Below are 25,990 nucleotides of genomic sequence, written 5' to 3' on the forward strand. Positions count from 1 at the left end.
TGCACCAATTAAATGCTACAACAGAAAGGCATACCCGCTAATTTTAGAATAGTATAGGAACGTAGAGCCAGGTCCTGCTGGGATCCCTGTGGACACAAAGTTCTGCCTGCACGGGTTCAAATTACTAGCTCCTATAAGCTATAAGGATGGGTCCATTACAGGTAACACAGTTAGTCCAGGTAGTAAATAATATACACAGGAGGCAATATGAGGAGGAAGAAATATCCAGCTGGTTAAAATAGAGCTGAGTCTGCAGTCTTTTTTTAAGGACACTTTCCAATAGAGAAAATCATAGCTGGGCATCACTGTGTTTCCTGAGGCACCTGAGTACAGTGTTAGTTGATAATGCAGAGCTGCAACAAATCATGCCAAAATACCAGATTGTGTTTCACCTGCTGTAAAGGAGTGGTGCTTGGAACTCTGTAAAAGTTAGCAGAGAGATTGGATACTTTTAATAATTAAGAAGTTATATAAGACTCCTCCCCAAATCCATTTAATGTTGCTGTAAATCTACCCTGTAGCATGCTCAGTGATCCAGACAGTATTCTGAAGTGGTGGGACACGTTCCGAATCATTGGCAGAAAGGCAAAGACCATCAAGACTCACAAGCAGTATGTACAAGCTGAAAAACAGTGTTTCTCAAAGCCTGGATTCTGCTGGCGAATGCTAGTGGAGCAGTCTGACATACGGCACTGTCTGATGTGCTGGCACTCTACTAGTGTTTGTGTGCACAGCTCTCTACTAAGCAGGTACTTGATTATGGGCCTGATTTTCTTCTTCACTTCTACCAGGAAAGAATGCTTCTGAAAATAGCAGAGGTGCACTAAGTGAAACCGGGTTGTGTGAAAAGCAATTGAAACCTGCATGAAAGAAGTCCGAGCCCATTGCCTTACTGGCACAAGAGCATTAGATGAAATACGGCTCTTTTGGGGCAGGCTGCCTGAAAAAGCTTGACTCTCATGCCAGCAGGTCAAGGCCAAATGTTTATCTGCCTTCTCAGTGTGTATTCCCTTTCTCTTGTTCTTTCCTGCTTGTCTGTTTCTATGACAGGATTTTCAAGTAAAAAGCTCCTTCTGGCCTTGAGCACAACAGGACCTTGTCTTTGCTTGGAATATATAGGTACCAGCCAGACCTGAATAATAACATATAGACCATATAGAAGTCCACAGAACTCTGTTCTGTAAGAAAATCCAGTAAGTTCTCATGGGATGTATTGTGCACCCACTTCAGTCCATATGCTGGCATAGATGGCTGAAAGCAAAACTGCAACCAAGGTGAAGAAAAGCCATGGAGTATGAGACACATTCTCAAACTGGTGTTAAGTCTTAATACAGTTCTGCTTGTCCAGTTACACTGAGCTATGCCTGCTATGAGTTTGATCCTATAAGCAAGCAGTTTTCCAATATGTAATCTAGAGTTCCTTAGGAAAAAAACTAATTTCTCTAGTCTGAAAGCCAATATCTTTCTTTTAGTCTGTTTGTCTCTTGAGACACGTAGATGCACAAGATTTTTCTTGTTAATTGAAGTAGAAATCTACTTCGTTGCTGGTGGAAAACACTAGCTGTGTGTGTCTGCTTTTCAGAAGTTCAGAAAACTGTGACTCCACCTCTGCACTATGAATCTCTTGTGTGTCCTCCTCATGCTGATAAGCTGGTGCCTGAATCATGCAATTATCTGATTAGAGGACATGTCTGCAGCCATGAAGTCTTAGGTTGCAGTCCTGTCAGCTTTCATGAGTTTCAAAAGGTCATTCTGGGTGAGGGCACTGATAGAAACGAAGGGGCAGTCCAGTGATGGGAAGATGAAGACATTGCCTTTTCAGGCCTTATCCAGTCCTTTTCTCTGGTCCTCTCTGATGTTCCAGGAGTTGCTTATTTACAGCTTCAGATGAGCTGCTGTGCAGCTGATTACCTGGGTGACCTGAATCTGTCAGGAAGCTTAATATCCAGCAACAGCTACAACAAGGAGCTAGTGCGAGGATGGAGGAAAACTGGTGAAAGAGGTCTCTTGCAGTAAATGAGGCTGATGCCAATTAAAATTTGGTTTCTCTCCCTGGGGATACCATGGTCCCATAGCAAAAGAAACAGAGATGCATAGTAAGCCTGCGCTTCTCCTAGCACTGTCCAGCAACAGAGGATGTCTTGAATGAGTACGGGGGAAAAGGGCCTACAATTCAATGTGTTGAATCCACAGCTGAACAGCAAAAGAGAAGAAGCAGGGATCTGCCTTGTTCCTCTCAGAAAGGAGTACAACTTGCCTTTTTAGTTGAAAGCACAGAGGGAGTTTTTGTTTTCTCCCAAAAGGAGGCATTCATAAAGACAGGGAGGTATTTTGGTTGGTTTAATCATGTGACATTGGCATTCATGTGAGGAGCATTAGCTCTTCATCTCAAAACTTTCCTCCCGATAACAAAGGGGCAATGATGACAATGTCCTCTGAAATGCCTTCAATTCCTACAGTGCCACCCTAAGAACTGCAGAAGAATAACCTGATTTCCTGACCTTTTGTTTTCTGCTAGGTTTCTCAAGAATACTCTTACGCTTCAGGACTTCTATACATGATTTTCATTAGATAGAGAACACTTCTGCTAGAGCTGGAGAAATTATTATTTTATTTCACCCATAACTTATTCCTAAGCCTTACTGATTTCATCAGAAACATATGAAAAGTTTGGGGCTGCCTTTTGTATTTAATGCACCTACTATATCTGAATTATAAATATTATTTTTCAAAAAAGTTAATTCAACAAGAAGTTTAAATATTTCTTGTGTTTCCAAAATTCAAATGGAATGAACAGCTTTCCCTCTCTCATGCTTTTTAGAAATTAGTACTTTCCAGTGAAACTACTTGACTGGCACTAGATTCCACCATGACCAACAGCCTTCTGGAAAATCTTTTGTCTTCTGTGGCCTGACCAGACCAAGTGGAATTTAAAATCCTGCTAAATTTCTCCCTGGCATCAGTTACTAAATTAAACTTGCCACTGACAATTCTGCATTTGAAAGAACTCTAACTTTTTTAGCTAATGCAATAGATGAAGTTCTGGTACCTGGAAATAAGGGAGATTACTGCTGAGCTTTTTCTTCAAGTTGGTCTGTGAATGTGCTGAAGGAAATAGGTAAGAGCTGTCCCTTAGACCATTCACAAGTACTGAGGACATACAGAAGCTACACAACCTGTCCTCAGCACACTATTTCTTTGCATTCAGCTTCAGGAGGAACTTGTATATGTATAGCAGGAGATATTTGGTTGCCTGAGCCATAACCAGTATTATTCGTGTACCAAGAACATCACTCTCTTACTATGAAGTCTTACTCCGTAATTACTGTATTCCCTGACCGGAGGAGAAAAGAAGACCAAAAACCTAAAAGCTCGCGGTGTGTGACTAAGGTCTGAAGTGGAGAATGCAAGTGTAATGTCTCTAAAGACAATGCTGAATGCTTTGGGATATGTTCTTTAAATAGAAGCAACTGTTTCTGTTACTGTGTTGTGGTTTTGCATTATTTTTTGTTTTTTATAATAATGTGGATTACTTTCCATGGTGAAGATGAAGGAGAATAATACAATCTGCAATATTTTATCTATAAACAACCCCAAGAATAATCAGAAAAATGCTCTGTTGTGCTAGTAAGTTTTATTGTTTACTGTGTTGATACAATTAGTTAGTCAGGATTCTACTGGATAAAATGGTCTACAGAGAGAAAATGAGGCTTGCACTGTAAAGTTCCTTCATCATAAAACTTGAGATTACACAACTGGGCTTCTTAAAAATATTCAGTCTGTACAATTCCGAGAGTAGCATTCACACTGAGAGGCAGAAGGGATGTAATGCTGCACCACCGTCCCATTGGCACACCGGAGGGGGACTGTGACTGTGGTTGTTTGACTGGCTCTACAGCAGCTGCACAGGTCTTCCCATTTCCCTGTCTGAACAGAGTATCTGGTATTGCTTCTGCACTTGCCCTAAATGGAAAAAAAAAAAAAAAGAGATGCCAAGTTTGAACAGTGCCAGACCTCAGTGCAATCAGAATCCAGGTTCTTCCCTTCAAAACATCCATGGACGCCTGGAGTTCAGTGCTCTGCTGTAAAATACAAACTCAGAAACAGGTACCTGATTCCAGAGTGTGGGGTGCTGGTCAAAGAGTAATGTCTTATGAGCATAAGCATAGCAAAGGAGAGGTGAAGAAACTGGTCAGACAAAAAAAGCCTATAGTTTAAAATATCACAGCTGATGTCCAGGGCTATTCTGTTGGCTTCTAAGCACATATGGTTATCATCTTGGCTGTATGAGATCATGCTTTCAGAAAGTGCTTTAGCCCAAATGTTGCAAGCCGCACATCCATTGTTGTCCTGCTGGTTGCTATTTTTCCTTGTTCTACGTGTCTGGCCACTTTACTAATTTAGACCAAGCTGTCAATGCCTGTAGCTATAAGCTTTCATGATGTAAAAACAAATGGCCCTACATCAAACTCAGAATCCATTTCTTTTTGTGGCTCTGCACTCTTATTTCTGAGATTAATACCAAAAAGTTGCAGAGCATTATCAGGGAGGACTTTAGAAAAACTGTGCTCAATACCACCTATAGCAGGAGTATTTCATTTACTCAATACATGGCCAGATTCACAATATAAAATCTGTACTTTTGCAAGGGAAACTTCAATACATATGACTTTATGGCTAAGGATCTCATTATCATTGACTGTGGACAGGACAAGAGGTCAAGAATTATTTATTTTTTTTTTAATGAAAAGTGGTTTTGTTGTTGTTCTTAAAGCTTCCACTCTTAATAAGACTTGTGTAGCACATGAAGGCCCTTCACCAGGTAGCTATCTGAAAAGCCTGGGCATGTATGCCCTTAATACTTCTCCTCTCTGTTCCCATTCTTTTCCCAGTAATCACAGGAAAGAGACAGGCTCATTTTGCCCACTGCCTTAACTAAAGAGAATACTCAAGAGGCTGGGTACAAGCCATCTTCTTCACTGCTACCCTTGTATGCTGTAGTTTTGATTGTATACAGGTTTGTATATAATCCTTGTATGAAGCTTGGTTATCTCAGATTGAGCAGCGTTCCTGCTACAACCTAGTCTGGAAAGAGAATGTCATCTTTGGTTCCCAGTCTCAGAGAGATGGGAACATCCAGAAGAGAAGCCATGCTCCTGTTTCAGATGGAAGTTGTCCTATAATGTCTAAGTAGTGATGGGCAGGAAATTAATTTTTTAATCTGATTTTGGAAGAAATGCACAAGACAAGCAGAACACAACAGCTTAGTGCTCAGGCTAATAGAGGAGTCATAGAGCTTATAGAGCACAGAAGTCAAATCATAGCACTCAAGTTTAAATGTCTTTTAAAGTATCATGCATCTAAATACCTATTTACACTCTCATAAATCAATTTCAGAGCCTGAAGAGGGATATATGTGTTTAACTGCAGGCGCGGATCTGAAAATCAGCTTCACTAATACTAAGATGAAAATTCTCTTTTTTATGTAGAAAGTTCTAACAAAGCCACTTCAGAGTCATTAATTTCTGGTGGAAGCAAAGGAGAGTGGTACAAAGCAAGCCTTTGTGTCCAACATATGTGCCTGTTGTCATGCTGGCTTCAATACAGATAATTCAGCATCGCCAAATTACTTTAGGAAATGTGTCAATGAGGTTTACACTACTTGAGTGAATCAATGAGGACAGAAACTGATGCGCCACTTACTGAAGTGAAGCCATAGCGGAGGCAAAGGTTTCCCTTGTGGAAGAGAGAAAGGGGACAAGGGCAGGTCTTGGGGCAGGGGGAGTTGCTTTTCTTATTTACCTCACAGTGAGAAATAGGCACTTCCTTTTCAGCCACACATCCATTGATATTCGGATACTGCAGTCTGGTACTTACTGGTCGACATTCCACTTCCAAGCCTACCAAGTTTAAAAAAAAAAAAAAGAAAAAAAAAAAGTGTTTGACAGTACTGACAATTGCTTTCTTTGACTCCCTTTCCCTTATTACTGAAATTGCTGTTAGTGAGATGTCATTACTGGTAAGATCCCTAGCAAGAGAATTAGATGTGTCTCCTTAGTGTAATTAATGTAGAGCTGTGTGACTGTATCACACTACAGCCCTAAAATTCCACTGCAGAGCAGGGCTTCCCTCATGTTTCTTTTCAATTGCCTGCTTTGTTTTAAAGTCACCTTGCCACCTAACTTCTGCCTTCTACCTGTTGGCTTCTGTGTTAGATAGCTCTCTCTTTAAAGATAGTTCAGTGGTACATAGGTCAAGAAGGTGCACAGGAAAAAGGTTACACACATGGGAACCCCAATAACCTAATCAGAGAAACCGAGCACCCTGACCTGGCTATTCCTGGGGCTGCCACAAGAGAGAGATCCCATTCTTCTGGGATGATGCCCTTCAAGATGAATCAGTGGGAGCAGCTCTCCACCTTACAGACTGAGGTGGGTTACTGCCTTCAGGACTGTGTGGGACTCCTTATGCAATGCTAGGGAAGAACATTTTGGGATTCTACAAGACATTTATCACAGGATTTTTAGGGGAGGAATTGAAGGTGGGGGAGGAGGGGGATTAAGGTGGTTTGGTGAGGAACAAGTATGGAAAAAAGGGTGGATAAAGGCATAGAGGGGGCTGGTTGCATCTTAAACAGCTTCTGACCTTGCCTTACATTTGATCACTGCAGTCTGTTCTGTCTTCTTATTAAACTCCATTTCTAACTACTTGTCCTGGGCGATGGACTTTCTCTTCTGTGTATGGAGGTGTAAGTGCCAGCAGCTGGAACGGGACCACAGGTCACCGGGCCCATGAAGCTAGGTTAGCAGGGATGCAGGACCAGTTACTGGACAGAGTGAAGGCCTAAGACCACTAAGGACTTTTATCCTGATCAGCCAGAGGGAGCATCAGGATGAGAATGCGGGTGTTTGTGTTTGCAAGAGTACTTAGTGTTAAGTAAATTCTCCCTGTTTTTTTCCGTCCAACGAGAAAGCCACACAAGAGGCGGTAGGTCTGGTTCTGTTATGTGTGGAGAGTGTAAGCTCAGGGAATCTGCTGATCCCTCTTTGTGAAGTGAGGTTGGTTTGCTATGATCTGTTAATTATGGTAGTTGGCGGTGATTCTGCTCCTCCACTTCCGAAGGGAACCTCACCATTGACATGCTCAGATATAGACTAATCCAGAATATTTTGTTCTGAACGCTCTTGTCTTTTTTGGTCCACATCTAAAGACTTGTGAAGGAGATAATGCTTTTTTAAGTGAATATTTTACGCACTGCGAACAACAGTTCTTCGTAGTGTTAATATAGTACTATGCCCCTGTGGAAAGACAGGCTCCTACCAATGGCAATTCTGTATTTACCAGAATACTGGACTATTTTTTACATGCTACACAACAGCATTTCAGAGAGCTGAAGAAATTCAGCTCGCCCACTGCACAACTAAATAGATACATAAATTGAAGTGAGATGTATCCATCTGCCTAGCAACAAACATAGCTTTCAATACCTTTTCCATGGGAATGTTAGTACCAAATTGGCTCTGTGCCTTGCTAAGGCTTTACAATTCATTAAAAAAAAAAAAAAAAAACAAGCTTGAAAAGTGTTTCTGGCTCCAGGGCTGGAACTGCAGGTTCTCTTTTAATGATTTCGTCACTTCATTTGATAAAACGTATCCACCTGGAAGGTATACACAATTGTATCCGCACAACTGAAAAGCCTAAACAAAATAATTGTCATCAGACTCAAAACAGCTTCATCACCTTTTTGATCCTGACTTACCGACTTGCTCTCGAGTTACTTTATGACTCTCATTTACTTTTTTTGTAGGCTGTGTCTCCTTTGCAAAGGCAAGTGCTTGTAACTTAACAAGACATATGCAATGGAGATCAACAGGGAAAAGAGGTAAGAAGCAGAGATGCAACTTCTTTGTTAAGTGGGAAAATAAGGAATATACTTTACAAATAATCAAGTCCTCTGTTAGTACTGCAAAAATATAATGAGAAAATAAGCTTGTTCACTTATGTGCTCCTACGTACTTAAAACCTGGAATAATGCCCTCAGATGCACTAATGAATTTAAATTGCCAAGGCATAACACAGAAAGGGAAACTGGATTCTTAAACAACCTTTGCTCAAAGCCACATAGGACTCTACTGAACCAAAGGCATCACCTTCAACTGTGCTTTAAACTTGAGAGAACAAGTTCTTTGCTCAATTCTTTGTGGTACTGAGATGTCTGAAAGACGAACTCTCTTAAGACCTGGCAAGGCAATGTAACCTACATCTAAGTCTCTGTGTCCATGAGAAACTTGATTATTCTCTTATCTGACTTTTAAGAACAATTAAATCACTCTGGATTTACAATAGATTTGCCAAGCCTTGGTGTTCTCTGTAGAGTATGTAACAGACTGCATGTTGCTACTGAGTGCCCTTGTGGAAAGATATAAATACAGAGGAAAGAGAAAGAAAGTTTGGTATCTAGAAGAATCTGTTTGATTCAAAGCTACGTGTTAATCACACTCCTTCAGTTGATAACCTGTGATTAGCTGGCTGGATGCAATATGTTGGCTTTTTCCTTATGAAGAGCACTGAACAGAGAAGCGACCAGGAACTGGACTGCACTGTAATATGGGACTTTTCAGTTTTGAGCTATATTCAAGCAAACATCAATGGGAATAAGGATTTGAAGGCCCATACAACATAAGTGTTTTTAGGCACATAATATTTCACTTAGATCAGTTTGCTTTTGCTGCTGCAAGGAGGTGTCACTTTTAAATCACTATTACTGTTAAATAAATATATGTATTGAGCTGTGCTCGTTTGCAACTGGGTTTCTTCTCTTCTCAATTGCAGTGGTAGGCATTCTCAATTAGCAGAGCCTGCCCACTACCCTGTCTTTTAAATATTAAAATCTGATTTTGTTAATAAATAATTTTCAGTGTTCCTTACCTGAAGCCTGTTAGATGCTCTCTTAACTAAATTACCTGTTTGAGCCATTTGATGACAGTCTATCTATCTCGATAGCTTACTGACTGCTATTTCTGAAGCTGGACCTCAGTGATTATACAGACAGGCATTGGCTGCAAACTCTCTAGGAGTTAATGTCCTTCATCAGGGATATTATTACAGCAGTTACTGTGCCAGTGTGGTGATGGCCTGCTATGCTGGCCATCTTTTATTTATTAGCACATGCACAGGAAAAAGGAAGAAAAAAAAAAAAAAGCTAACAGAACACAGACAAGATGTTGATATTCTGACCTTAAAAGAGAATATCAATCTTTTGTTACTTTTTTTATTTTTAAAAAGTTACAGTATTATTAATTTTTTACTTACAAAGTTGAAAACTGAGAGGATGTCTGTTCACAAAAGCATCAGAGATTCATTTTAGAAATGAGAACCCAACCCTGCAATCCTTCCTCATGTAAGCAATCCCTTCCTATGCTCACAGCCTGACTGACATTTGGATTATCTACACAATGATGCATGAAATTAGGAGTTGCAGGACTGACTCCTAAACTGCCAAATTTAAGATGCAGTCAAGCTGTTCAATAGGAATGCACCTTTGACAAGCATTTCCCCTATGATTTTTTGGTTATTACATTATCGAAAACCAAACAAAATCACATTACTGCCACCAGGGTTTTTTTTGCTAAATTAATTTTAAGTTGATTGATTATTCATGAAGTGGTTGCCTCATATATTCAGTATCAGGTTACGTGACTTGTCAACCTGTCTGTGCAATAGTGTTCCTGCTACCTTTAGATGAACAATAAAATAAAACATTCATAATTAACATCTGCATAAAATGTGGGGAGTATCTATTTCTTTCTAAGTACTTGTGAATACTGTCAAAGCACATGTTTTACTGGACAAAACATGACAGCAGTACCACAATCAGAGGTCAGACTTGTTCAATGGTTAATTTTAACCACATTGCTTAGATCCGTTTCATTACACTGTATCTTAGGCAAAACATAGCTCCTTACCCAGTAGCTGACACTCTCTGCAATTTCCATAAAAGACTTTTCACTTATTTACTTACATGTGTCACAGCAGGTATTGCCAATTTTTGCAATTCTGCCCTAAAATGATAAAAAAAGAAAACTTCTATTTTGGCATAAGTAATACACAGTTGTTCTGATGGAAGAATACAAAAGAATGTTTAAAATATTAGGAAAAAAAATAGTACAAAAATATAAATCTATGTTAGTAATCATCTCTCTGCCCATTTCAAGGTTTTGAACTTATGCTTGTATTTGTTGATAGCTGATTGCAAATAATTGACTATATTAGCAAGTTCAACACCTGAAAATATTGTTGTCACCTTGTATTAGGAGCTTTCCAAAGTAAAGACATTGAATACAAATTCATTTCTGTGAACCAGAGTCTTAAATCCAATAGCATTCTAGTCTTATGTCCATTTAAGAAAGGAAGTTAAACAGTCCCTCTTGATTTTTTTAGCAATATAGATGAAAGCATGCCTATTCCACAACAGCTGAAAACATGAAGGCAAATCATCATAAAATATCACATCTGTCAAATAAGATTTAACAGCCAAAAATTGTATTTTTCTTGTTTCATTACTACCATGTAGAAAATAATCCTCAGAAATACATGTATTGTGGAAAATTACTGAAAACCCATACTGAAAGGAAAAATTGAGAAATATCGATACTGCAGGGTGATGCCATTGTTGCACTAAACACCTGAACTTACTTGCAGAAGTTCAGAGGCTTTTTTAATTAAAAAACCTAAACTCTCCATCTGTAACGAGATGAAAAATGACTAATTCTATAGCTGAAATAGGGGGGTTAGGGGGCTTGGGGTTTGTTTGGTTGGGTTTTTTTTTTGTTTGTTTTTTTTATGGGAGGAGAATAAATGCAGTTTGGGAAGTTCTGGTTAAAAAGTGAATTATTCTTCACTGATTTTCAATGAAGACCTTTACAATATGCTAATAAACCCAAGACCTGTAACACAATCCAGCATTTTTCTAAATCTTTCTTTGTATAACAAAAACTCTGTGTGCTATAGTGATTTCACAAAGTGAGAAATGTGCTGTAGAAGCTTTATTCTTCCTGCATTATACATATCAAATCCTTCATTTGCTCAATGAGTATGTAGAGGGAGGTTTGGCCATAAACTTCGTTAAAGGTTTGCTGCTTCGTGTTGTGCAAGAAAGTGGGGACAGGTGGATACAAACGCGTGTGATGCTAGATGAGCAAAAGTAGGACCCCATGTGCTACATCCCAACCTGCACTCTGTTCCTCAGTCTATGGCTAACCTTAAATCACAGGGAAGATGGGTGGACATGTTGAGCAGGATTTTTATTATACCATTATACCAAACAAGTGCAAATGAGGAAGTTTAAGCTCTTCCTACAGCACTGAAAATTCCTTTTCCTAACCTCATACAAAAGTAGAGAAAGTAAGTCTTAACATTTCATATGCATATTCATAGAAAAAAAAAGGGTGATCTGACTCTTTTTTCAGTTTGCTTAATTAGCCACACAGTTTTGCTCTGGACACCAAACTGAAAACACTGTTAGAACAATCATTTTCTTATGTTTCCTGCTTCATATGAAACAGAATTACTGCAAGCTCAGCATCTCCCTTGCAGTATAGTCCCACATAAAACCAGCACATATTTTAAAATAAAGAAAACTTACATTTTTCTGAATTTCAAAGAAAGTTCAAATCCAGTTTAGCCAAGGTGCTGGGAAAGGGTTGGGCTTTCCCACCCTAATACACATAAGGTACCTATATACAGAACCATAAACATGACAGAGTCTATTAGGAAACCTGGAAACAGGACCCATTTCACTACTTACTCCTTCAGCCAAACATCTTCTGGAATCAAATGGAGGACAGCCAGTGATTCTCCTTTCCCAGATAAATTCCCCTTTCTCATTTACTTTACAGGAGTGACTGTCACAGCCATCCTGAAGTGATTCATTTGGCTGTAAAGATTTAAGGGCTGTTAGCTTTACACAGAAACAACACGGGACAGTAAGTTTTCAGGATACTATACAACCTGACTATTCCTTTAGTGATATTTCAATTAATGTACCATGGTGGTGAAGTTTATAAAATATGGAAATCTTTGGTAAACAGAATTGTTTATCAACAAAGTCATCATCTTCTATTTAATTCCGTAGCCATATTGATTACAGCTCAGTCAAGACTGCCAAAACCTGACCCTTTTCAACTCTTCACAGGGAAGAAATTTCCATTAATTTAAAAGAGAAACTTGTCTAACTGAGAAACTTGGGAGTTTGGACTATGAATTGGCTTTTTAAAAGACATATATATGAATATTTAACTTCTGGCTAAGTTGGGAGCTTCTTTAAAAAAAGACATAAAACCACACACCCACCCCCCACATAGAATCACAGAACCATAGAATCATTTGGGTTGGAAAAGACCTTTAAGATCATCAAGTCCAACCATCAACCTAACACTGCCAAGTCCACCACTGAACCATGACCCTAAGCACCACATCTACCCATCTTTTAAATACCTCCAGGGATGGGGACTCAACCACTTCCCTGGGCATCCCTTTCCAATGCTTAGCAACGCTTTCAGCAAAGAAATTTTTCCTCATAGGCCCTAAACCTCCACTGGCACAACTTGAGGTCATTTCCTCTAATCCTATCAATTGTTACTTGGGAGAAGAGACCAACCCCCACCTCACTAGAGCCTCCCGTCAGGCAGTTGTAGGGATCAATAAGGTCTCCCCTCAGTCTCCTTTTCTCCAGGCTGTACAACCCCAGTTCCCTCAACTGCTCCTAATAAGACTTGTGCTCTAGATCCTTCACTAGCTTCATTGCTCTTCCAATACTCTCCCCATCTAAAACTTAGCTCAGGAATGGAATAAAAGAAAATGTTATATGCTGTTTCTTGTGATAGGCTGATGGGTTTTACCCAGAAAAATATCCACTCCTGTTTAAGAACATATCATGCTGGAGAAATTTTTAAAAATTCACATTTTCAACTTAAATTATACATTTCTCATTTAAAGTGAGTTTTTTTATTTCCTCTAAGTAGTTGTTTAAGCTCATATTCCAGTTAAATTTCCTTGATAATATTCATGCTTGCAGGTGCATCTAGAATGTCCCTCTAGAATTTTGCACTGTGGTATGAAGTCTCCTTTTTTAATTTCATTTACAAACAACAAAAAAAATCAAACTTTCTTGAGAAAACACTCTGAGATATAAAAGAAAAGGCAGGAGTAATATCATGTTGCCTAACCAAAAAAGGAGGGGAAAAAATGCACTTTCCTTGGTTTCACCAGAAGTCTGTGCTACATTTATATTTACTCATAAATAAAAGAAAGAGTGCTTGAAACTTACCTGAAGATATTTAAGCCTTCCATCTCTCAGCCTGATGCCACATGAAGTTGGCACACATTTTCCACAGCAAGAGCCAGGGATTTCCTGCCTTCTGTAATTCTAGAAGGTAAAGGACATTTTTCTGGGTTTATATTGTTTTAAGCATGCTTCCTACACTTATTTGTAGAAGGGGTTTTGGTTTGTTTTTTTTTTTTTAAATTCAGTGGACAAAGTGATAGCCAGAAAAATGTTTTTTAAACAGTAGGACTAGACTAGCTTAATCTAATTAGATGTATACTTTGGGGTTTTTGTTTATAAAGGCTGCCATTAATCCTTGTATTGATTTATTATACAATAGAGAGAGAAGTTTAGTTCCAAGTACAAAGCCTCCCGTGCCCACTAGATTCAATATTCTTTGACTATAACAGTTGCAAGGTCAGGTCCACTAAACAAGACATGACAGCAGGAGAGGGTAGGAAACTTATTGAAACATTTTGAGTGACACAGTTTGTGTTTGTGGTGTGCAGGAGCTTCTCTGTAAAGCTGATGAATACTAGACAGTGCAACTTGGGAAAGTAGTTTGAAGTGCTTAAAGCAGGCGAAAAGGGCAATATAATAAGAAGCAGTGGGCAGGGAAATGGGAGAATAAGGCTAAAGTGGAAAATTTGGACTATGGAAAGAAAAAGGCCTGATAAAACAAGAAAGTAAAACGAGCATCAGAGAGGGTATGATATAATAAAATGAAAAAGGAGAGAAAGAAAGAATAAAAAGAAGAAGAATGGAGCCCCACAAATAGTACAGGAAGGAAAAAACAGTGGCAGAGAAAGGAGCATGGGAGAATTAGCAACACTAGATGGAGAGGAAGAAAGGTATAGAGTGGATAATGGAAAGAAAAAAAAAACAAACCAGAAAGGAACCGAGTTAACACATGAAGTGTCCCACAGTAATGTCTCCAGCTGCTACACATAACCAACAGCTGCTTATGATGAGCTGAACATTTTTAAGACAACAAACACTTTCTGGTTGAGTGAAGGCATGCATGTTATCCATATGTTTTTTATAGAAAAAGAATTTGGGGAGGGTGGGGGGGTTACTATTAAATCATTGGAAGAAAACATAGTTCATTGTCATTTAGGTGAACTTGCTCTACCAGCAAAAAATGTAAGCACCTAAAGTAGGTCATAAAATGACCAAAAAAAAAAAATTACCCTGATGAGCAGAATATGCTGCAGTTGGCTGCACTTCAATTACCATTGCATTTACTTTCACAGCCTCAGCATCCAGTAGAAAGCAGGTGCTCCTGAGAGAGTACATACTCTTAACCTATGATTTTATCCATTATGAAGGAATTGCTTTTAATCTGGGTATACCATGAAATCAATGACTTTGAGACAGGAAAGATCCCAAGTACATGTGTGAATCCCACTGGCCTTAGGGGGATGAAGACATTCTGTATCTTATTTGATATTTTTTTCCCCTCAAGCTCCACAGATTCATTACAATGGCTACAAAGGGATACATACACCTAGACCTGCAACCTCCCTTGGGTAGCTGCACATCTCCTAAACACAAGTTCATAGTGCTTAATAAGCCCAACTGGAAATTGCCCTTTCTTCAGGATTTTTTGTTTAGTCTGTACTTTTAGGTCAGGTGGGGGAAAAGAGCTGTTTGGGAATTGTGTGGGTGGTGAAAAAAGCAGGAGAGGAATGTTTCCACATTTATTTTACCATGTATTTTATTGATTCCTGTACCTTTAATTTCTACAGCTGACTTCTTGCACTGAAAGGCAAAAATTGATGTTTGTGTAATTTTGTGTGGGAACATACATATGCACACATGTTTTTGGCCACAGATTCATTCTAGTGTATCTGGGGTTTTTTCATTGATCCACCAGGTTATATTTTGTGGAAGTGAGGAAGATGCTCAGTACTGAGCTTGGCCATTTATTTTCCTTTCAGAAGCCTGTGTCTATAATCATACCTTACAGGAGGGGTGATACACGTGTCTAGAACCACGCAAAATATTCCAGATTCTCCTTTTTGTCACAGGCCACATTCATGCCAGCAAATAAAGGGCCTCAATGCCAGTTTTCTGGCCCTGCAGATAAGTGGAACACATAAGTATGTCTGAACTGCACTCTCCCCACAGAACAGGCTAGCCTTTGGTTGTCCTAACCACTGACCTGTGCCTGGGCATTATTTGGAAGTTTGCTAGTTAGAACAGGCCAGCTGGGGCATTGCTGACAATTCATCAAGGTAAGTGGTTGCAGAACATAATTTGAACCTGCAGTCTTGCTCTGTTTAGTTTATTAGTAAAGATGAAACAGCAGAAACTTGACTTATTACGTTGTCCTTTCCAGTACTACTTAGGGATTGAAAACTGGACTCATCCAAAACTCTTCCCCTCTCTTTTGCAGGACCCTATCAATCTATGCCTCTCCTGGATATCAGCCAGGAATCCCATATGATCATGTTAGAAATGTGGATATTTGGTGCAATAGCCACTGCTTGCATAGGCCCTGGGTTTGGTTGGGCCCATCAGGCTCCATCTGTTATCCAGGCAAAGGCAGAAGAGGAGGGGGCATTTAAACTTTTTTCTGTGAACCTTAGATTCTGGTCTGTGCTCTTCAGACAGGAGGACATTAAGCCAGCCTCTGCAACTTGCTTAGGTCTCCTTCTACTTGAGGTATTGGTGCTAAGAGAGAAAACTACGTGATTAAGCAGAACTAGTCAGGCACTCTGGTCACACTGTTGGTCATGGAGTGAAAATGTGAGCTATTTGCCTCTGGCTTTCCCAGCCAAGCTCATTCCTTGCAGATGATGGCAGCAGCAAAGACTTCAAAAAGGCCAGTGGAACTGATGGGGACAATCACCTCAAATCAACTAAGGCATGGCTGGGAACCAGGAAGAAATACTATTGAGCTCAGATATTAGACAATTTGGAATAGTCATAGGAAAGCCATGAAGAATGGAGATCTGTCTGAGCTGCCAGTCCATGGAGGGACAGATAATACTGTAGGAATGGAGACACAGCAGCTCCTATCGCCAATGACATGCCAAACCTTATTTTGACCTGAAGGTAAGTAGTATGAAATACACACCAAAATGTGCCTATGGACCTGAGTACTATGAAAAGTTACATTTTCCTACACTGTGGATTTAGATCACATTTGGTATATTTGATCCAATTCAAGGAAAGAAGAACATAGGGCCATGACTTTTCAGAAAAACTTGGAGAAAGGCAACAGGTCTCAGAGCTGTACAGAACATTGACTGGTGTATACAATGAAGAACATGACCTTCTCATCAGACATATTCTTAACCAGAACATCCAGACCACTCGCACTTACTATTGGGCATGGTTCACAGGTTAATTTTGTACATGTCAGAGTATATCTCCTAGAAGATGTTGACTGGAAGGAGCAGACACATGTCGTGCATTGATCCACCATCAGGCGTCTCCATGGCTGAAACATTAAAACCAGTTTGTAAGTCAGTGACTGTCTCTTCAGCAAAATTCAAATAAATGAGCAATTTTATCTAGGTTAAATCTCTTTCATTAAATCTTGCATTGCAATTCTTTGCCAGAGAAAACAGAGAATCGATGCCTCCACTTCCCAAAGACCTTAATTTTTGCATCTGTAATTCCACAAGCAGCATAGCATGAGGCTATTTTTCAAGTAGAATTCCTTAATCTGCGAAATGGTATTGATATTTCTTACTTCATTGCTTACAAAGCTAGCAAGCAAGAAAGGAATTCTTGAAAGTGATGAGGAAGATTTTTTTCATGAGCTATCTGACTAGGTGTTAGGTGGTTGCCACCAGTTAATTTTTCCCGAGTGTAGTGAATTGGTTGCCAGCAAGTTTTTAGTCTTGAATCATCACAACCCACAGATCATGAGCAGAAACTAACTTGTTATTGTTCTTGTAAAAACACTGCTTAGAATCTTCAGAGGCTTAAAAGCTTAAAACTAAGAAAGTAGAAAAAACAAAACAAAATGAAACAAAACAAAAAAACAACCAGAAACAAAACTACTGAGTGAAGAACTGGACTTGTGCATAGTTACAAGCAAGTCAGTGGCTGAGCTGGCACACAATTCAAATTCCCTGAGCTCTTCCCCAGCACCTTGTTTCCTGGATCCCATCATCTTTTCAAAGCAAGCAAAAATGACATTTAAAATGTACAGAGGAAAATGCCAAACTATTAAATGGGAAACAAAAGGATGTGAAGTTAGTACTTGGATTCCTAGCACTGAAAGGAATTCTAAATACAAAGTCTTCCTGCTTTCCAGGTGCGCAGCCTTTCATTTCAACCTGAAAATGTTAAATCACTATGGCTGAATGGACAACATGAGATGAGTCTCTTAAAGATTTTTCACAAAAAACTTCTAAAACCTAATAAATAAAGTAAACAGACACTGAATATCACTAGATTATAAAAGCTTTAAGTACTGCTTCAAATGTCAGTGGAATTTCGCTATTGACTTCATTTGGAACAGGAATTTCCCATGCTACATACTAAGCATATCGTCAAATTCCTTTTTTTCTTGTTCCACACTAGTAAACACTCATATAACAAATGGAGCAAAACCAAGAAGCTGGACAGCAGAACAGTGTAAACGTAATTGGTTTGCGGGTAGCTCAGAGCCAATACACTGAAGGACAAATGTTCTGATTAAAGAATTTTAATTACATTCTTACTCTGCACTCCAGAACAACAGAGGTTCCCAGGGCTCAGTGGTTTTCTATAAAGCACCAGCAATAGCAATGACTTTTTTCTTGTTTTGTGCAGGTCTGTAAAAAAGACCTCCACAAACAACATGATGGGGTGGTAATACCAATGGGGAGATCCCTGTCTTTTAACAACTCAGCTTGAGACCTTGACACAGAACCTTTCAGCTTTTTTGGTTTAATCTTTTATAGCGAATAGAAGGTCATTCATGTGGAGGGTTAAAAGACCTCAACAAGTGCAGGCATGAGGACACACTCATAACATTCTCCTATGGGAGAGGGATGGGTAGCAAATTTCATATGAAACACTAGACTTCTTGTTTACTCTCAGGATTGGAAAGCATTCGGACACCAGAGCGACAGTTCTAGTACAGACTACATGGCCTAACAAGGGCATTCAATACACTGACACACTAGTTAGTAGTGACACTGACACTAGTAGTAGTAGTCCTGATTAGTAACTCCACACACACATGTACATGTACACTTAAAAAAGCCTTGCAAATCTGGGAGATGGCCTCATCATAGTGATCCATTTCAAAACATATTTGGTTTTGTTCTGTTTACTATTATAATGGTACTTAATTCAGGCCCTCTAAAAGTAAAGGCTTATCACAGAATGCCTCAGTAGCTCTAGGCTTTCACACCAGGAAGAAAGAGTCTATAAGACCACAACTGATATTACAACTGATATCCTCACTGGATCTTCTAATAGTGCTAACATTCCAATTAAATACAAAAAAAAGATAGATAAAGTTGAGTTTATACTAAAATCAGTGTTATGGGTGGAATGTAGGGCTTACTAGAGACATGTTGAAATGAAATCCTCACACCAAGTGCCTTGAACTTCTGGGGGGAAGGTTTTATCTTGATCCAAAGTTTGCATCACAGCTTAGTTCTATGATATTTATTTAATGTATTTAGGGATCGGTATGCAAATGGTTTTAACAATGGCTTCTGTGAACAAACGTAGCATAGCATGACAGAAATAAGTGAAATAATGGATTGATACATCTTTTTGCCTTTATATAATACACCTATCATGTGTTTTCTTGGCTAACTTAGAATGAAATGTCAACATCTGCTAACCCAGTGTTAGTCAGAGCAGCCAAAATAACCTGCGTGAAGCCCAAATCTACTCAGATCTCTTTCAAAAATGCCACTCAGTAAAAGCCTGGGAAAACAGATGAGTGATACAGATAATCCTTTTGGTAAATACAGCCACCTGCTTGGAAGTCTGCAGTTAAAGCCCACAGCATTGTTAAGAACAGCGGAGTGAATGCAATACACCGAATTACTGGAATATAATATTGGTAACTAGATACAAGACAAAAATGTAAAGGGATTAAGGACATAGTCAGTTAACAGAACTGCAGTAAAAGACTCAAAAATTGGAACCATTCAGTGAATGAGTGAATGGAGCAAAGTTTTCCCTCGATATAAAATGAAATTTAAAACCTATTCTTAAAGGACCCAGAATAAAGGTTTTGAAATCCAGGAAGTATAAACTTCTGTGGACACCACATCTTCCTTCCTGACCAGAACTCTGGAACAGTCATTGAAGTAGAAAACAGTGTAAGGCAAAGCTGTAGTAATGCCAGCTGCGCAAAAGCTTTCAGACATATAGCTAATTAGCTAACAATAAGTCATTAAATGAAGTTAGTTTAATTCAAAAGAAAAGTTCATTAATTTCAGACAAGTTCTAATATAGCTCTTTTTTTTCTAATCAAAATGGCCTCTTTGTTTATAAATATTTCAAGATTATATCTCAATTTGAATTTCACACTCTCCACCCTGAGAAAATATTTTGGTAACTGCATTGTCGAATGCTAACTTCAGTAATGCCTGACACTTGTGATAGCAAGAGCACAGAAGTAACAACAGCTGGGGCCTACCTACACCCTCAAAATTTGTACAAGCACTGTTTGGTAAAATGAGCAAGTGTCAGGGAGAACAATAACACATTTTAAAAGCTGTATTAAAAAAATAAAAATAAAATTTTTGAAGTCAGCTTTTATATATTGTCAGATAGCATATTAGAATGAGTCAAAATGTAGTTTAGTTTCAGATGAAGCACTTTATATGAATTTATTCCAAATTGGGAAAATTTCATTAAGATATGATTTGTTTTCAATATTGTAGAAGCTGGAATATTTTAAGTCTTCAAAATGCAGATACTTCTCCTTTTGCCTTCAACATGACATTTTGTTTCAAAATTTGCTTATGGTTCATCTTAAAGTATTTTAAAATATTTTAAAACACTTGAAAATAGAACAAACACTTTACTTGACAGATCAGGTTGCAAGAGAAATTTTGTTGCAAGAGAAAAAAATTAGTTGCTCATGTAGTTGTTCATGGAAGAACAGCATGCAAATGGAAAGACAACTTCTTTTTGCAACATAGAAAAAATATTATATATGCATATCCTATATAACAGAAGGTGGCAGGACCTAGCAATTACTATACTGCATGACATTTTCTACAAGTATGGTCTTTATAAAATGCCACAACTAATTTTGTCTACATACTATAGAGGTGACAAATAGAGGAATCAAAGCAGATTGTTTCAGATTCTACCACTTTAAAACCCTTGTCCCAGTGTTCTGACAAGAACAGCAGAGTTACTCCTTGGATGTAATTCCACAGGGAAGTAATCCCCACACAGAATGATGGGTGCTTGATGACAGGGGTTTAGCTCTAAAGAACAGATAAACTTATGCCCATCACTTATGAAAAGGATAAAAACCAGAAGAAATAGATGGAGAAAGGTTCTCTCCACTATATTTCAAAAGTCCAAAGAGATTTGGCTAAATGTACCTTTAAATAAATGAATACAGACAGACGTGCATTGACAATGCAGGAATATGTAAGTTAAAAATTAGGTTAAATGACTAAAGAGGACCTGTTTCCCCAGGGGATGGTGAGAATATTTAGAGCTCTTTGACACCAGAGGTGCTGCCAGAATATGGATTTAGGGAAACAATGGACAATTGACAGAGCTCTCCAAAGATAAATTCGGCATAAATGAGATCAGATCCTTAACTCCCATCATTCCCACTGTCATGGGCTGGGTTAAACATGTCTTAATCTATCCATTAAACATGCAGTTGAGAAAAAATTTCCTCTGAGGGCATATCAGGAGGGATCTTGAAAGGAGGCAGAGGTCAAACAGTGAGGAAGCTCTGCTTTCCTGTTCCTACTAATAGCCAAGAAGGGATACCTCTCCTTCCACACAGGTGGAGCAAGAGTCTCCATCCTTTTTTTAATCTGCCTTATCCTCTAGGTAGAATACGGGAAGTTTTTGCTTCCCTGAGGTGGGCGAGGATTATTTTTTTATATTATCCCTTGCAGATAGTTTCCTGTGTGTTTGGTAGCCTGCAATTCATGACACAACGCAGACTACCGCAGTTTCTAAGCACTTTTCTCAAGCATCCTTCAAGATAAGGAAACATTACTGCCCCCATTTTGCAGAGATACTCATTGTCATATAGGAAGACCATGGCAGGGTCATGAACACACATGCTGAGCCCCTTGCCACTGCTTTTACCCAAGGTCCCACTCGCAGAAATTGTGTCTGAAAAAAGCTGCCCTGTATGCTTATCTGTATTCTGGCAAGTTCTTCAAAAACTCATTCATATATATAAATGTCTTACCATCACAGCAAATAAAAGGAATCATGTCTTACCCCAATAACAGTGCCATTCAAAAGACAACCATTCAGAGGTACTGAAAAAGAAGATAATATTCCATGTAGCATTACCATTATCATGATATTGCCAAGATTTAATAAACCACGGGTATGCATTTTTTACTTATTCCAGTTCCAGCTGAGGACATTTGGATCCAGTTTTGCTGTAAAGACGCATAACTGAGTCCTCTTACCTTATACCTGGGAAGGTAACAATTTGTCAGAGCTATCCTGAATTCCACCTCCAAATATCCATTTCTGAGCTGTTCTTTAACAAGTACATGGCACAATGTAGATTTTTCCCTCCAGTTCAAGCCTTGCACTCACAGAAGATGCACTCACAGGTTTTCTACAAGTTACCGTGCTTATTTCTCCTGCCCCTTCCACTGCTAGCTCCTTACCCTGTGGCTGCACATATACTTGTCAATTAAACATGACTGGAAGTCTTCCCAGACTGAGCCCAATTAGCCAAATCATCAGGAAATGGCCACAGCCACAATGCTCAGAGACACGCAGAAAACAGCATGGCTGCATGCAAACTCCCCATTCATAGCAAGCCCTGGGGAGAGCGTTGAACTTTCCTAGGTCAAAAGCAACTCAAGACCTTTTTTAAATGCTTAACAGTGCAGTCTAGAGCTGTAGAGGCATAGCTTGGTATGTGTCTCTGAAGCCATGCAAAATAGCTTCAATGGTAAGTAGTTCAAAAAGAGACAGTGAACATCAATTTTAAAGAGAAATTAATAGCAGCAGTTGCTATTGCACTCAATGTCTAAATTATACAAGAGCGCTTTGAAGTATTACTACACTTTCATAACATGCACCTTTGAAATTGCTGTCGAGAAACAGAAGATCAACGCATGAGATGATTCATTCTCCCGTGATTCCATTTGTCATACACAAAACCTTACCACATCTGCAAGAAGGACAGCAGTCTATTATTTGGTCACAGCGTAGTTCAGTTCCCTCTGGACAGTCAGGCACGTCCATCTGAGAGCAAGAAAGATTCTTTTGCTGCACAAAAACCTCATTGTTCACCTGGATGCACTCATTGATAATGCAGCGGTTGAAGGGGGATCGCCACTCGGTGCCAACCTGATAGGAAATTGTAAAAGGGTTAAATATAGGCAGAAGTATTTGTGCCTCTGGATAGCAGGAAGACTACCATAGCCGACATGCTGGTTTGCAAAAAGCATGTTTACTGCATCAGGAACAGTCTGTCACTCAACAGTTCTCCACAAATCCTTACCACGACAACAGTCTGACAGAAGAGTTGAAAGAGGACACATCAAGAAAGGGACAGGAGAGCACAAGGATCTATTATTCCATTAAGACAACTGAAATTAGTAAGACATGGTTGGACATTAAAATAGGCCTTCCAAAGGCTTGGTTTATGAAACAGAGCAGAATATTGATCCATGTTAAGAAATGCCCTTGGCAAAATCAGGGAAGAAGCAGGCTGCAAAATATTATATTAGCTTTTAAAAAGGTAGCAGAAGACTGCCTTTGTAAAAGAAATTGTTTAAAAGTTAGTATCAAACATGATAGTTTGTGGAAGTTTGATGTGAAAGTGAGATGTAGACAAAAATGCAGACACGCTATAACAACACTTAGGGAAGAAAAGATGAGGAGAAGGTCTATTATGTTAAACATATTTAACCTGCTCTGCCTGCCTTTGTTGAATCCAAAGCTCTGCATAGGATTAAGCAATTTAATGCTACTGGGGCAGGCAAAGGCTTGCCAAGGGCGGTTGGGTTAGAACAAACTGAATAGCGTGAAGGAATGAAAAATATAGGCAAGAAAAGAAACAAATATCCACCTAGCTTTCCAGAGTGGTAGGATATCTGAAGCACATTTTAAATGGCTGTTGCATGCATTCACTTCCCATTGATCTCTTTGACTCCTATGTGAAGAGGCACATTGCTGAAAACAAACTGTTATTCTGAGCAGAGAATAAGTGTGGCCTGGACTGCGGTCTGATCTGACATGCAGCAATCATCCTTAGCAACCAGAGAATAATTCATGTCTCTATCCTCATTTACTTCTTGGTATTTCAGTGTGTACCAGGTAGGATATTCTATTTGAATAGGACCAGGAAATGTAATCAATCCAGTACCACACTTGCCTGTTATCCATAGGGTAATACAAATTAATTTGGAATAATTTAAACAAATAGCTTACAGCCAGAGAAGTACATCCTGTTAATGTTCTTTTGATCTAGTATTTGTGAAATTACTAATTTTACATAAAAAGATTGCTTCCTTAGATCCTGGAAATGAAAGAGAAGGTTTGCTTGTTAGAACCAAGTGGGTAAGTAACATGCCTCCCAAAAAAATGTTTTCCAGTGCTGCTTGCCGTAGAGGAGAAATAACACATAATTTCTTAATCTCCTTCCATGGAACACAAAATAATTCCAGGGCACTTCTGCTAGAAGAGGAATTGTCCATGCCACCACCACCTTACCTCATGCAAACGAGGATCTGCATCACCCCGAGACCAGAATTGCTGCTCCTCACAAGCAGTCTTCTGGCATCTCCCACAACACTCTCCTTCTTCGACAATATACTTGTATCCCTGTGGGAGAAAAGAAAAGGACTGACTGATCCAGGAATAGAAAACAAATGAGAAGATTAATCCTAAAAAACCGCACTGGGATAAAGGCTTAATGTTAGCAACCTTTTATGGAAAGGGGAGTTTGAAAACAGAACCGCAAGGTCACACACTGCTATTACAAAACAAACAAGTGGTCCAACCAGCTCCTGTTAAATGGTTAACATCATCTGTCAAAAAAAAAATAAATGTGCATACAACATTAGAAGTAGAAATTCTTGTCTCATTAGTTATGTTTTAATATATATTTTGAAGACATATTTGCTTCAGCTACCTCAACCAACTAGGTACTACTCTTCCTCAAGTCATGCAAATCAATCAATCAGCCAGCCTTGTAAGGATATTCTTTAATCTGGTATTGAGCACCCCTCCTTGAAGTGCAGAAAATGTTGATGGTTCCTAACATTTTAAACAAAGTAAAGTAAAAGTAAAGAAAAGGAAAAGGAAGAGGAAGAGGAAGAGAAAAAAGAAAAAGAGAAAAGAAAAAGAGAAAAGAAAAAAGAAAAAAACCTGAAATCACCCAAAACCATCTTCTTTTTGCTAGGATCTGCTCAAATATGTAATAGCACAAAGATTTGCCACAAGACAGAAAAGAACAATGATATAAACAGGAAGCAATGGAGAGGGAAGAGGTAAAAGAAAAAATGCTTTCTGAGGACCCTAGCTATTTCAACAGCATTAAGCAGCAGTCATTTCTGAATATTAGTTTGTTGTATGTGATCAGTTTCTTCTATGCATTAGCAAATTGTAAAGAGCAAGTCATTCCAATAATATGGCCCCACAGAGGAGTGCAAAAGTATTTAAAAAAACTTTTTTTTTTAAATATGATTGATAGTATTTTACAGAAGAAAATGAAAGGCAAAAATTGTTCTAGTGGTATCTTGGATGTTAATCAGCACTAACTCCCCTTTGCATTCCTGAGATTTTAAGGTTAAGATTCAGTCTGAGCACATTGAGACATCTGACTGCCCTGTGCTGGAGCAGAGGGAAAGGATTGGTCAGAAATGTAGTCTAAGGACAAGTTTTGACTGATCATTTAGTCTTTTCATCTCCTGAAGCAGCTAGTCAAATATTCAAACACCAGAATATCTAAGTGAAAGAGAACAAGGAACTTTATTCCAATTAGGAACAATATTTTCTATATTTGATATCTAGGCAGTCTCCAAAGTGCAAAGCATAACTGATTTCAATACAGAGTTGAAGGAAAGATGTTCTGTGAACAAAATATTGTTTGTGTGAAAAATGCCAATGAAAATAAGCATAATTTTATTTTGGTGAACCCCTTTGAACTGAAATTGCTGAAGTATTCCCAACTGCTCCCTCCCTTCAGGAACTGTCATTGATTTCCATTATGAAGCACATTAGCAAGCTTCAATAATCAGCAGACATTCGTATGGAAATGCATTTTGTATAGTATCATGCAATGTAATACCAGACCTAACTTTGCGGGGAAAGTTGCACCATTAAACATTTTGTTGTATATGACTTTTATCTGCTAAATACATGTCTGAAGCATCTGAAGTACGGGATGAAACTTTTTTATTTCAGTGGCAAATTCAGAGTGGAAAACTCATTTTTATTTCTCTAATAAAAATCCATGAGCTCTTTGTGCCTGGAATAAACTCAGCATCTCAACAATGCAAAATCCAGCTGCAGGAC

At 38.8% G+C, this 25,990-nt stretch overlaps 1 protein-coding gene across 1 annotated transcript in view; it reads right to left on the reverse strand.

The window, feature by feature from the left end:
- Window positions 1-3,774: 3,774 nt before the first annotated feature.
- Window positions 3,775-25,990, reverse strand: part of VWF (von Willebrand factor) — a 140,746-nt gene continuing 118,530 nt past the window's right edge. The window contains exons 44-52 of the mRNA XM_035892068.1: window positions 24,185-24,295; window positions 22,633-22,816; window positions 21,722-21,762; window positions 16,656-16,772; window positions 13,328-13,426; window positions 11,807-11,935; window positions 10,022-10,061; window positions 5,803-5,900; window positions 3,775-3,963 (exon numbers count right to left, since the gene is read on the reverse strand). Of these exons, the coding sequence (XP_035747961.1) occupies window positions 3,775-3,963; window positions 5,803-5,900; window positions 10,022-10,061; window positions 11,807-11,935; window positions 13,328-13,426; window positions 16,656-16,772; window positions 21,722-21,762; window positions 22,633-22,816; window positions 24,185-24,295 (1,008 nt within the window). The remainder of the gene's footprint in view (window positions 3,964-5,802; window positions 5,901-10,021; window positions 10,062-11,806; window positions 11,936-13,327; window positions 13,427-16,655; window positions 16,773-21,721; window positions 21,763-22,632; window positions 22,817-24,184; window positions 24,296-25,990) is intronic.

Source organism: Egretta garzetta, unplaced genomic scaffold, assembly GCF_000687185.1.
Source record: "Egretta garzetta isolate BGI_Z169 unplaced genomic scaffold, ASM68718v1 scaffold293, whole genome shotgun sequence".
NCBI lineage: Eukaryota > Metazoa > Chordata > Aves > Pelecaniformes > Ardeidae > Egretta > Egretta garzetta.